General features: G+C 41.0%; 2 protein-coding genes and 1 long non-coding RNA gene across 6 annotated transcripts in view; 2 read left to right on the top strand and 1 right to left on the bottom strand.

Moving 5' to 3' along the window:
• Positions 1–155: 155 nt before the first annotated feature.
• On the bottom strand, positions 156–5,695 carry LOC126982085 (transmembrane protein 59-like). The gene is made up of 6 exons (XM_050833817.1): positions 5,529–5,695; positions 4,444–4,576; positions 4,021–4,106; positions 3,623–3,908; positions 3,192–3,373; positions 156–2,044 (listed from the first exon to the last, which is right to left on the bottom strand). The coding sequence occupies exons 1-6, from the start codon at positions 5,673–5,675 to the stop codon at positions 1,895–1,897; spliced, it is 984 nt and encodes a 327-aa protein (XP_050689774.1). The 5' UTR covers positions 5,676–5,695; the 3' UTR covers positions 156–1,894.
• A 3,602-nt stretch (positions 5,696–9,297) lies between these two features.
• On the top strand, positions 9,298–11,070 carry LOC126981997 (uncharacterized). Its single transcript, XR_007734438.1, has 3 exons — positions 9,298–9,364; positions 9,511–10,669; positions 10,954–11,070. It is a non-coding gene; the product is annotated as an uncharacterized LOC126981997 (long non-coding RNA).
• Positions 11,071–12,197: 1,127 nt separating this feature from the next.
• The window catches only part of LOC126982079 (neurocalcin homolog), a 106,099-nt gene continuing 105,696 nt past the window's right edge, over positions 12,198–12,600 (top strand). For 2 of the 4 annotated variants that reach the window (XM_050833815.1, XM_050833810.1), the window contains exon 1: positions 12,198–12,314. The gene's annotated coding sequence lies outside the window, so the exon portion shown is untranslated. The remainder of the gene's footprint in view (positions 12,315–12,600) is intronic. The other 2 variants (XM_050833811.1, XM_050833813.1) reach the window with 2 other exon arrangements.

Raw genomic sequence — 12,600 nt, 5'->3', positions numbered from 1 at the left:
TGAATGAAAATGAATGAAAATGTGAATGAAAATGAATGAAAATGTGAATGAAAATGAATGAAACTGTGAATGAAAATATGAATGAAAATAGTTCTCCTTCTCCTCCTCCAGTTCCTGTTCTTAACCCAATGGACGAAGGAGAATAACAAGCAAAATAACTGTTAAAGAGAATAATAATATATATTTCGTGGTCGAAACTTATACAACTGCAGCTCAATAATAATAATAATAAGTCACAGAAACAATGGCACACTAAATCATAAATATATATCCTTTTTTTTATAAGCATTGAGAAGAGTAATACTGAAGATTATTTAGCCCCGGCAGCAGCATCCATGAAGGTCACCCTGCTGGGGGTACTGGTACTAAAAGGGTTACATTGGTACTGGTGGTACAGAAGCGTCTCCTAACAGCCTAGTCCCTTCAAGCCAAGCCACAGAGGCGTACACACTATTAGAGAAGAAAGTATTGCTACTAAAATGCAGGACATGCCCAGAGGTGTAAAGGGAGGGTCCTCTCACTACATGTGGAGCTGTGTGGCCACTTGAGGGGCAGGGGAAGTTGAGCTTTGGAAAGACTGACATTTAGATGACTTTTCCCGCGGCCAAAACAAAAAACAGTAACTTTTGTCCCAAGTGACTGTTTTGACGATCAGAAAGTCACCTTTTGGCAGATGGTGAGACCCCCCCCCTCCCCCCCTGGATACAGCCCTGCCATGGGTGTTGGTGCTGCCAGCAACAGAACCAATAGAGCTGTGAACAGCCTGCTGGTCCACCTGAAGCCAGCCAGGAGGTTAGGAAAGGGAAGAATAAGATAAAGCAAAGAAATACATATGATAAAGAGGAAGGAAAGGATAGAAAAGGCTAAGAGGAGAATATATGATAAGAAATAAAGAAATAAGAAAAAACTATAAAGAGGAAGGAAAGGAAAGGAAAGGCTAAGAGGAGAATATATGATAAGAAATAAAGAAATAAGAAAAAACTATAAAGAGGAAGGAAAGGAAAGGAAAGGCTAAGAGGAGAATATATGACAAGAAATAAAGAAATAAGAAAAAACTATCTATTTCTAGCATCTATTGAACCCTTAACCCAATAGTATAGAGACCTGAAAGCCACTCGTAGAAAACTATAGACAACACGATATATGAGGAGAATCCAACACTACATAAAGGGGATCGGATCGCCTATGAATTTCTATAAGTACCAGAAGACGATTTTAAAGGTACATGATCCCTTATGTATGTTAGAAGGAGAATCAGAACACACACACACGCGCACGCACATAAACATACGTACGAACACACACACACACACACTGGTGCAGAACTGAATATATATGAGGGAATTTTTGAGAGAGAGAGAGAGAGAGAGAGAGAGAGAGAGAGAGAGAGAGAGATTGTTCCCTTGGTCTGAATAAATGAAGAAAAAAAGTTTCTCAATAATTAAATCCAAATAGAAATAATGTGATAAATATAAATTAAAGAGAAAAAAACAAAATTAATTAAAAAGAAAAAGAAAGGAGATGAAATAATAATGATAATAATAATAATAATAATAATAATAATAATAATAATAATAATAATAATAAAGATACAATTACAGACATTAATATACAGCACATTCTTCTTCTTCCTCCTCTTCAATTTCTCTCCCCCTCCTCCTCCTCCTCCTCCTCTTCCTTTCTCCTTTTCTCTCTCTTCTTCTCCACTAAATTCCTTCCTCTCTTCTCTCCCTTCTCTTCCTTTCCACTGTCTTCCTCTTCCTTCTTTCTTCATAAAATTATCCTCTTCCTCTTCCTCTTCTTCCCTTTCCATCCCTTCATACACTATTACATCTCCTCCTCTCCTCTTCTGATGTTATCCTTCCCCCTCCTCCTCCTCCTCCTGGTGTCAGCGCTAGACATGGGTATCAGGCAGCTTGACCTTCATGGGCAGCGGGGGGGCCTGCAGGTCATCCTCCTCCATCAGGCTGAGTCGGGTCAGGTCCTCGGGTCGTACAAGCTTGATAGGCGCTGGCATTGGGTCGCTCTGCACGCTGAGGCCCTCCTGGAAGATAGGGGACTGTGTTGATGGTGTTGTTTGCTATGGTTGGTATTGGATCCTAGTGTTTGTGATGTGAGGAGGTGAAGTTAGGAAGAGTGAAGTTATGCCATATTAGGAGTTGAAGTTTAGGAGTTTAAATTTAGGAGTTGAAATTTAGGTTTGAAATGTTGGTGAAATTTAGGAGTTGAAGTTTAGGCATTTAAATTCAGGAGTTGAAATTTAGGTTTGAAATTTAAGAGTTGAAATTTAGGAGTTTAAATCTAGGAGTTGAAATTTAGGTTTGAAATTTAAGAGTTGAAATTTAGGAGTTTAAATCTAGGAGTTGAAATTTAGGTTTGAAGTTTAAGAGTTGAAATTTATGAGTTTAAATCTAGTTGAAATTTAGGTCTGAAATTTAAGAGTTGAAATTTAGGTTTGAAATTCAAGAGTTGAAATTTAGGAGTTTAAATCTAGGAGTTGAAATTTAGGTTTGAAATTTAAAGTTTTGTTTGAAGTGAGTTACTTAGTTATAGTCTCCCTTGTAGAGAATCAGAACACACTCAAACAAACATCATATTAGCGCTGAACTATAGTATCATTTAGCATCATTAGTAATTGTTTCTGATGGAGGAATTTCACGTACACACACACACACACACACACACACACACACACACAAATAGTATCGGCGAAGAGTGTGCAGAGCTTCAAGGAAAAGTTGGATAATTATAGATACGGAGACGAGACCACACGAGCGCAAGCCCAGGCCCTGTAAAATTACAACTAGGTAAATACACACACACATACTCCCTGCTCCAGTAGCTCAGTGGTTAAAGCTCTGCGCTACATGGCTCCGTCCTGGCAGGCAAAGGTTACAGCAAGATTTTTCCACTGCCAAGGAGCGGTTACTGTCCCCCATTGAGCAAGGTGGACCAAGGTGTGCAATGTTGCCAGACTGTCGTACTCTGCTTCTTACATTTGCTGATTTCCGACCCCAAAAATGCTTTCAACACCCAAATGACTGCCTTCATATATGGTTATCGTTTAAATGGTTAATTACTGGTGCTTCTTGGGGACAGTTATGGGCCAGAAAACGGTGAATATGTGGCTCTGAGTACGATATCTAGCAACTGTGAAGGTGTGTGCAGTGAGTGAGGGTCCCGCCACATACCTTGCTGGCCTTGGGTGGTGAGGCGGTGGTGCAGACGGCAAAGATGACGTAGATGGTGAACAGAACCAGGACCAGCGTGGAGGCAACCAGCAGCGGGGGAGGCACACCCAGGCGCTGCGACACACACCGCACCACAGAGGGCTCGCTGGACGCACCACTAGCCTCGGTCTCCTCCATGGTGGCTGTGTGAGGGAGGTTTACATAGATTCACATAGATATTCAGGTATAGATGTGGTGGTTCTTACTTGAGGGATCGTACAAAACAACAACAAAAAAATAAATAAACAAAGAAAAACTCACTTAATCAAAGACTTTCAAGCCATCACACCATTTACATAGATTTACACAGGTATTCAAGTACTATAGATGTGGTGGTTTTTACTTAAGGAATCGTACAAAAATAACAAAAAACAAAACAAAGAAAAACTCACCCAATCTAGCCTTCCCGAGCACCATCACACCGTCACCACCACCGTCAACTCCACTCAACTCCACGCCGCCCTCCTCCGCCTCCTCCCCTACCACCTCCACCAGTATCTTGGGCGCGCTCTCCACTGCTACGATGGAGTTGTCGTCGGCGGCAAAGTAGGTGATGATGGAGGAGCGAACCACGTGGACCGCACCAACGATGGAGGAGTAGATGGAGTGGACCTGGACCAGTGGACTGAGGAGGTGGATGGACGGGCCTTCCTCAGACTGATCCTCGGGCTTGGCGCTCTGTGAAAGGGGGGGGGGGGGGGGTCAGGCATTTATTGGCATTGTTTTGGTTCTGGAGAGTTTATGCATTTATTGTTTTTGTTTCTTCATTGATGCCGTTGTCATTACTCACGGCCTTGGTCTTGTGCTCCTGCTTGTCACAGCCATCCTTGCACGCCACAGTGTTGCTGGAGGTCTCATTGTAGGCCTCAACGCAGGCTGGCCCAAACAAACACAGGGAAAGGGAACAATGGATATACATCAATGCACGACTTTATTCACATTTTATTACCAATAGTTCTCTCTCTCTCTCTCTCTCTCTCTCTCTATATATATATATATATATATATATATATATATATATATATATATATATATATACATACATATATGGTTCATTTCTGAGAAAACGATCTGACAACTCAACCTCAGGTCAATATTAGACAAAACTTGACCTCAGGTAAATTAGACAAAACTCGACCTCAGGTCGATTTTAGAGGAAACTCAACCTGAGGTTGAATTTCTATAAAACTCTCCCCAATGTCCTGCTGCTTACCACCGAAGCAGGAGTCCCTGGCCGTGGTGGGCAGGGCTGGGCCGGTGTCCTCGCCGGGCCCCGCGCCGCGCGTCACAAACTCGCTGATGGTGTACAGGCGACATCCCCGGCTGCAGGCGTCACTCTCGCCGCCCTGGGGGGACACGACACACGGGTCACAAAGGACACAAAGGAAGAACAAACAACAGCAGACCTGCTGGTCCTTACGAGGCTGTTAGTGACAAGCTACACTAACTATCTAATCAAAGGTGGAAGATGAAGGACAGCATAGGCAAAGGCTCCTCCCCACCCCCCATCCCTCCAGCCAAAGCTGGCAAGAAAGGAAAAAGAACCATGCAGCATGGAAAAGCTGAATGGAAATTATGTAGGAAAGAGGAAAGAACTACCATTACTGATACCACTAACCGGGCAATAAAAGCGGACAAGGACACCAGTATTCGAAAGAACTTAACGTTAATACAACAATGAGTAATATCTTAGTTGCTGGTTGGATTCAAAACACTTGTCTAATCTATTCTTGAAGGCCGTAACTGTTGTACTATCAACGACATCACAGGGTAGAGAGTTCCCTGTACCGCCCCCTCCCCTGCCAGGGCCATGACACGGGTGGCAGGGGTTGTGCAGGCAGCAGGGGGCATAACAGGGGGCATGACAGGGCGTGGCAGGGGTTCTAGCAGGGGATTACGTCGTTACTGATAAATACGTATTGGCACAACCATCCTGTTCCTCCCCTTCCCCTGCCAAGCCCATGACACGGGTGGCAGGGCTTGTGCAGGCAGCAGGGGGCGTAACAGGGGGTGGCAGGGGTTCTAGCAGGGGATTACGTCGTTACTGATAAACACGTATTGGCACAACCATCCTGTCCCTCCCTCCCCTTCCCGTCCCTTCCCCTGCCAAGCCCATGACACAGCTAGCAGGGGTCATGGAGGCAGCAGGGGTCACAGCAGGGGCGGCAGCAGTAATAGCAGTCGCCAGGTAACCCCCCCCAAAAAAAAAAAAAGATCGTCTCGCCCCCACCCACCTGAGAAGCCAACTTTCCCTTTCAGTCCCCTTATAACAATCCCCTTTTTCTCCCTTATCCTCACGTTGGGGTTGGTGTGCGGCGCGTAGGACTTGCTGCAGGACTCCTCGCACTCCTTCGGGTTGCTAAGGACGCTCTCGAAGTCCTGCAGGCCGCGGCAGAGCGAAAAAAGTGAAGCGAAGGCAAAGATCACCAGCCTAGACGACGCCATGTTGGGTTATGATGGCCGTGTTCGGGTGCGGCGGCTGACTTGGCATTGGATTTTCCTGATTTTCCTGGTTTTTTTCCTTGTTTCTTCTTCTTTTTCCTCATGTCATGCCTTTTATTCTATCCGTGGGTGTAAAATATTGGGTTCTTCAGGTGTTGGCTACTGATTTAGGCTTCAATTTTCCTTATTTTCCTTGATTTTCCTGCTTTTTCCTTGTTTCTTCTTCTTTTTCCTCATGTTATGCCCTTTATTCTATCCGTGGGTGAAAAATAATGGGTTTGTCAGGTGATGTAGGCTCTCATTTTCCTTATTTTCATTGATTTTCCTTATTTTCCTGTTTTTTTCCTTGTTTCTTCTTCTTTTTCCTCATGTTATGCCCTCTATTCTATCCGTGGGTGTAAAATATTGGGTTCTTCAGGTGTTGGCTACTGATTTAGGCTTCAATTTTCCTTATTTTCCTTGATTTTCCTGCTTTTTCCTTGTTTCTTCTTCTTTTTCCTCATGTCATGCCTTTTATTCTATCCGTGGGTGTAAAATATTGGGTTCTTCAGGTGTTGGCTACTGATTTAGGCTTCAATTTTCCTTATTTTCCTTGATTTTCCTGCTTTTTCCTTGTTTCTTCTTCTTTTTCCTCATATTAGGCCCTCTATTCTATCCGTGGGTGAAAAGTAATGGGTTTGTCAGGTGATGTAGGCTCTCATTTTCCTTATTTTCATTGATTTTCCTGATTTTCCTGTTTTTTTCCTTGTTTCTTCTTCTTTTTCCTCATGTTAGGCCCTCTATTCTATCAATGGGTGAAAAATAATGGGTTTGTCAGGTGATGTTGGCTCTCATTTTCCTTATTTTCATTGATTTTCCTTAATTTTCCTGTTTTTTCCTTGTTTCTTCTTCTTTTTCCTCATGTTATACCCTCTATTCTATCCGTGGGTGAAAAATAATGGGTTTGTCAGGTGATGTAGGCTCTCATTTTCCTTATTTTCATTGATTTTCCTTAATTTTCCAGCTTTTTCCTTGTTTCTTCTTCTTTCACCTCATGTTATGCCCTCTATTCTATCCGTGGGTGAAAAGTAATGGGTTTGTCAGGTGATGTAGGCTCTCATTTTCCTTATTTTCATTGATTTTCCTTATTTTCCTGTTTTTTTCCTTGTTTCTTCTTCTTTTTCCTCATGTTATGCCCTCTATTCTATCCGTGGGTGAAAAATAATGGGTTTGTCAGGTGATGTAGGCTCTCATTTTCCTTATTTTCATTGATTTTCCTTAATTTTCCTGCTTTTTCCTTGTTTCTTCTTCTTTTTCCTCATGTTATGCCCTCTATTCTATCCGTGGGTGAAAAATAATGGGTTTGTCAGGTGATGTAGGCTCTCATTTTCCTTATTTTCATTGATTTTCCTTAATTTTCCTGCTTTTTCCTTGTTTTTTCCTTCTTTTCCTTATGTTATGCCCTTTATTCTTTCCCTAGGCGTAAAATATTGGGTTTTTCAGGTGTTGTCTCCTGATTTAAGCTTCAATTATCCTTATTTTCCTTGATTTTCCTGCTTTTTCCTTGTTTCTTCTTCTTTTTCCTCATGTCATGCCCTTTATTCTATCCGTGGGTGTAAAATATTGGGTTCTTCAGGTGTTGGCTACTGATTTAGGCTTCAATTTTCCTTATTTTCCTTGATTTTCCTGCTTTTTCCTTGATTTTTCCTTCTTTTCCTTATGTTATGCCTTTTATTCTTTCCCTAGGCGTAAAATATTGGGTTTTTCAGGTGTTGTCTCCTGATTTAAGCTTCAATTTTCCTTATTTTCCTTGATTTTCCTTAATTTTCCTGCTTTTTCCTAGTTTTTTCCTTCCTTTCCTCATGTTATGCCCTTTATTCTATCCGTGGGTGAAAAATAATGGGTTTGTCAGGTGATTTAGGCTCTCATTTTCCTTGATTTTCCTTAATTTTCCTGCTTTTTCCTTGTTTTTTCCTTCTTTTCCTCATTTTATGCCCTCTAGTCTTTCCTTGGGCGTAAAATATTGGGTTCTTCAGGTGTTGGCTACTGATTTAGGCTTCAATTTTCCTTATTTTCCTTGATTTTCCTGCTTTTTTTCTCTGTAAGCTTCTATTGTGTGTTGTTTGGGCTATATTTTCCATAATTTTCCCTCATTTTCCTGCTTTTTTTCTCTGTAGGCTTCTATTGTGAGTTGTTTTGGCTATATTTTCCACAAATTTCCCTCATTTTCCTGCTTTTTTCCTCCATTTTCCTTCATTTTCCCTGTTCTTACATTATATTCTCTATTTTCCCTTCATTGTCCATATCGCTCTTGGGGTAATGTGACGGTGTTGAGCTCTGAGGCCTCGCGCGCCTATTATATATATACGCTCCCAACGGGTAATATGTAGGTAGGTAACAATTAAGGTTAGTAGGGCGGGAGGAAGGTAAGACTTAATAAAGGGAGGGAGGGAGAGAGGTAAGTATATATAGGTAGGTATGGGTAAGTTGTATTGGGTCAGGAGTTACGTGCAAGGATTCGGACACCGGGTACCAACACCTGCCTGGGAATGTTGCTCAGGTGTGTTCCTCCTCCTCCTCCTCCTCCTCCTCCCCCTCCTCTTCCTTCCCCTCCTCCTCCTTGCTCTTATCTCTCCCTCCTCCTCCTCCTCCTCCTCCTGCTCCTCCTGTTTGTTCTTCTCTTCTCTGTTCCTCTTCTTTGTCATTTTTTTCTATATTATGATTCTTGAGAGAGAGAGAGAGAGAGAGAGAGAGAGAGAGAGAGAGAGAGAGAGAGAGAGAGAGAGAGAGAGAGAGAGAGAGAGATTTTTTTCTACAAATTAGTATTACCTTTGAAATGTGACCTTGCTCTAGCGTTCTCTCTCTCTCTCTCTCTCTCTCTCTCTCTCTCTCTCTCTCTCTCTCTAGTTCATGCCTTAATTATGATGCAACACACACACACACACACACACACACACACACACACACGTACGTAAGCATATATAAGAGAGAGAGAGAGAGAGAGAGAGATTAAAGGCCATTGGTGACGTATAATGTTCATGTTCTGAGAGGCGGAGTAGAGATAGAGAGATAGAGAAAGAGATTAACTTTGATAGCCATGCACTCTCTTAATTGTTATTCATGCTTGTCTGATATGCATGCAGATCTCTCTCTCTCTCTCTCTCTCTCTCTCTCTCTCTCTCTCTCTCTCTTATTATTGGATAGACAGTAATCTATTAATAAGTGAAAGATCGAGTCAACACAGTAAACTCTTGCATAAGGAAGTTGAGGGTAAGATTGCTCCCGGCCTTTGCCAAGAGAACCAATAGAACTCCAGAGATCGCGTGTTTCCCCCACACATGATAACATAACGAAGAGGAATTCCTGATCTAACAAAGCACAATATCCTCTAAAAATGAAGAACGTAACTTGTTATATATATTCAAAGCCCGAAATCAGTTGGAAATATAGAGAAATAAAGCCTTGAGGATTTAGAAAGGAATCGTCTGTAGTGATATTTGTTTGTTATGGTCGTGTGGTGAATGATTGTAGTTATGTTTGGTGGTTCGCTCAGTTGCTTCGTTCCCTCTGGATCGCTCGTTTCGGATTCGCTTCGCACGTCTCGGTTTACTCCCTAATAGAAGGTGATGTAGGAAGCTGTTTCAGAAGTTCAAGCATTCGCAGCCTGCCGCTCCTGTAGACAACACCTCCAACCTCTTTCCTTGCGTGTCTTGGTAAGCATTGAAATATCTTTGTGTATACTGTCTCGGGTTATTTTTGATGTCATGTTTGTGAAGTGAGTTGTCTAGTTCGTGGGGGCAAGTGGGGCAAAATGGCACAGGTGGGTAATATTGACCACCCCGCTTTCTGTGTTTTTCAGCTCCTGCCAGCTATTGGTAAGGATATGGACTTCTTCCTCGGCTCATGAGTCAGCTGTAACATCGGAGCAAGTTTGGACGCAGTAGTTTGTTTGTGTGTGGAAAATCTCTGAATACTTTATCACCAGCTCATCTGTTGGTCAGGGTCCTATAAAATCGTGCTTGTAGGAATACTGTGACTCTTAATTCATGTTATTCCACGATTCTTTGGTGTTACTGTGTGCGATTCTTTGGTGTTACTGTGAACGAATGACTACCGAAACATCGTTCTGCCCCTCCATTGTTCCGCTGAAGTTGTTAACATTTTCGTTCCCCTTGGGGCAAAACAGCCCACATAACAATTAATTTTTGCTGCTCTGTAACAACTTCACTGAACAATGGTAAGGACAGTGTTCTGTTATATATGAATATTAATTTTATGTTCATGAATGTATAATGTCGCTTTTGATGTGAGTTAAGTTTTTGCTACTGAAAAATATTTATTTTGGTAATGCATTAAAGACTTCGTGTTCAGAAAGGTAATTTCACTTCATCTGAATATTTTCAAGAGTTCATTGGTGTTTAAGCTATTGAAACTTCACTTCATCTGAATATTTTCAAGAGTTCATTGGTGTTTAAGCTATTGAAACTTCACTTCATCTGAATATTTTCAAGAGTTCATTGGTGTTCAAGCTATTGAAACTTCACTTCATCTGAATATTTTCAAGAGTTCATTGGTGTTCAAGCTATTGAAACTTCACTTCATCTGAATATTTTCAAGAGTTCATTGGTGTTCAAGCTATTGAAACTTCACTTCATCTGAATATTTTCAAGAGTTCATTGGTGTTCAAGCTATTCGGCTACAGATCGTTCTCGTGAGTAAATTAATGATCCAAACGTTCTTCCAAAGAGTTTTTGTTTAATGTTGAATAAAGATTGCAAAAAACACCAACTACCATCTTTGAATATGTTACAATTTGCTGCAAAATCTGAGTGAAACCTTTTTGGTCCACCTTCAGCTATATTATCCTGTTATTGTGTCCGTTAGTTGTCGTCGGGTTATGCCTCAGTATTGTCGTAGTTAGATGAAGTTACTTTGTTTGATCGTAAATATGCTGGGATTATTGTAGCGCTTCGTCTTATCAGTACATTGTGATAGATTACTCAAAACATTATGATACGGTTTTTATAATTATTTGGCTGTGTTTTTCCAGGCCCTTCTATTTTCTCCTCGTCGGCATATTGAATTCACCGAGAAAAAGGAACTTGTGTTTTTCTCCTAAACATCGTCACTGTGATAGATTACTCAAAACATTATGATAAGGGTTTTATAATTATTTGGCTGTGTTTTTCCAGGCCCTTCTATTGTCTCCTCGTCGGCATATTGAATGCACCGAGAAATAGGAACTTGTGTTTTTCTCCTAAACATCGTCACTGTGATAGATTACTCAAAACATTATGATAAGGTTTTTATAATTATTTGGCAGTGTTTTTCCAGGCCCTTCTATTGTCTCCTCGTCGGCATATTGAATTCACCGGGAAATAGGAACTTGTGTTTTTCTCCTAATCATCGTCACTGTGATTTGAGGGGTTTTATAATTATTTGGCCGTGTTTTTCCAGGCCCTTCTATTGTCTCCTCGTCGGCATATTGAATTCACAGAGAAATAGGAACTTGTGTTTTTCTCCTAACCATCGTCACGGCCGTGGAGAAAGTTCCCGGCACAAATATTGATAAAGAAAAGCAAATACTGATCTAACGTATCCTCTAAAAATGAAGATTGATAGTTTATTGTTGCAGGTAAACCACAAGGGAGAAGGGAGGAACATGCCATCCCAACCCCCAGGCAGGACCGAGTGTGATTATACAACTATTAATACATGTGTAGGGAGCACCATGAAACTAAAAAGATACATGATAAATAGTTAAATATATTCATAGCCACAAACTAGCATAAAACACGTAAATAAAGCCATGATAAGTAATTGTTAAGAGGTCGTTCACAAAGCCAAAACTCGTCTAAAAAAGGATACTAGCTGATAAAAATGAAGATAAAAAACTCTTATATTCATATCTCCAAAGAGGCAGGAAATAGCGACGTAAGGGATGATTATAAAAACTGTCCGTGGAGATAAATTGTTAAATATATTAATAGCCCCAAAGAAGCAGGAAATGGAGAAATAGCGACGTAAGGGGTGATTATAAAGAACTGTCCGTGGAGGGAGTTTGAGCACATTTTATGGTAACAGAAGCCAATAATAACTATAAAATCACTACCATTTAAAGGAAGATAATAAATTGTTAAATATATTAATAGCCCCAAAGAAGCAGGAAAAGGAGAAATAGCGACGTAAGGGATGATTATAAAGAGAAATGTCCGTGGAGGGAGTTTGAACACATTTTATGATAACAGAAGCCAATAACTATAAAATCACTACCATTTAAAGGAAGATAATAAATTGTTAAATATATTAATAGCCCCAAAGAAGCAGGAAATAGAGAAATAGGGACGTAAGAGGCAATTATAAAGAGAACCGTCCGTGGTGGGAGTTTCCGAGCACACACTATGATAACAAAAGCCAGTAACTTCTCTATAAAATCACAATACCGTTTAAAAATGAAGATAATAAACTGCAAAATTTATTCGTATCCCCAAACAAGCAGGAAATAGAAAAATAGAGACGAGACGGGCAATTATAAAGCCGACCGTCCCGAGGGTAAGACAGTCCGAGCCGCGCCCCACCAATGGCCGTCGTGTTGTCTGCATAGTGTACTTTTTTTGTCATTTTCGCGGATATTTACCCTTCCCGGAGGCCATTAACGCCCGGGTGAGTATAATTAAGCATGTAACATTAATTTCCATCCATATACTGGTGCACAGGGGGTTAATTAAGGCGGGGAGGTCATTAGAGAAGGAAGGTGACAGATCGTGGTTGGGACATGGGTTAATATTTACTGTAATTTATTTTATTTTTTATTTACGTGTTTGTTATTATTACTTGTCCTTAATTACCCTCCTGGACGTGTTAATTAGTGTCCTGGCAGGTGTCTATAGGGTCTAATTACCTGTGTGGGTTAAATAAGGTTGGGTGCAGGTCAGACGTGCTTACAGGT

Source organism: Eriocheir sinensis, chromosome 50 (genome assembly GCF_024679095.1).
Source record: "Eriocheir sinensis breed Jianghai 21 chromosome 50, ASM2467909v1, whole genome shotgun sequence".
Classification (NCBI taxonomy): domain Eukaryota; kingdom Metazoa; phylum Arthropoda; class Malacostraca; order Decapoda; family Varunidae; genus Eriocheir; species Eriocheir sinensis.
This window is presented reverse-complemented; position numbering and strand designations above follow the sequence as displayed.

Bases quoted from the DNA above. Each gene is read 5' to 3' on its own strand.
- LOC126982085 (XM_050833817.1), bottom strand. From the start codon at position 5,675: ATGGCGTCGTCTAGGCTGGTGATCTTTGCCTTCGCTTCACTTTTTTCG. The intron at 4,577-5,528 runs GTGAGGATAAGG...GTGTCCCCCCAG, and splicing joins CGCCGCACACCAACCCCAAC to GGCGGCGAGAGTGACGCCTG. The intron at 3,374-3,622 runs GTGAGTTTTTCT...TCCCTCACACAG, and splicing joins GCTCGGGAAGGCTAGATTGG to CCACCATGGAGGAGACCGAG.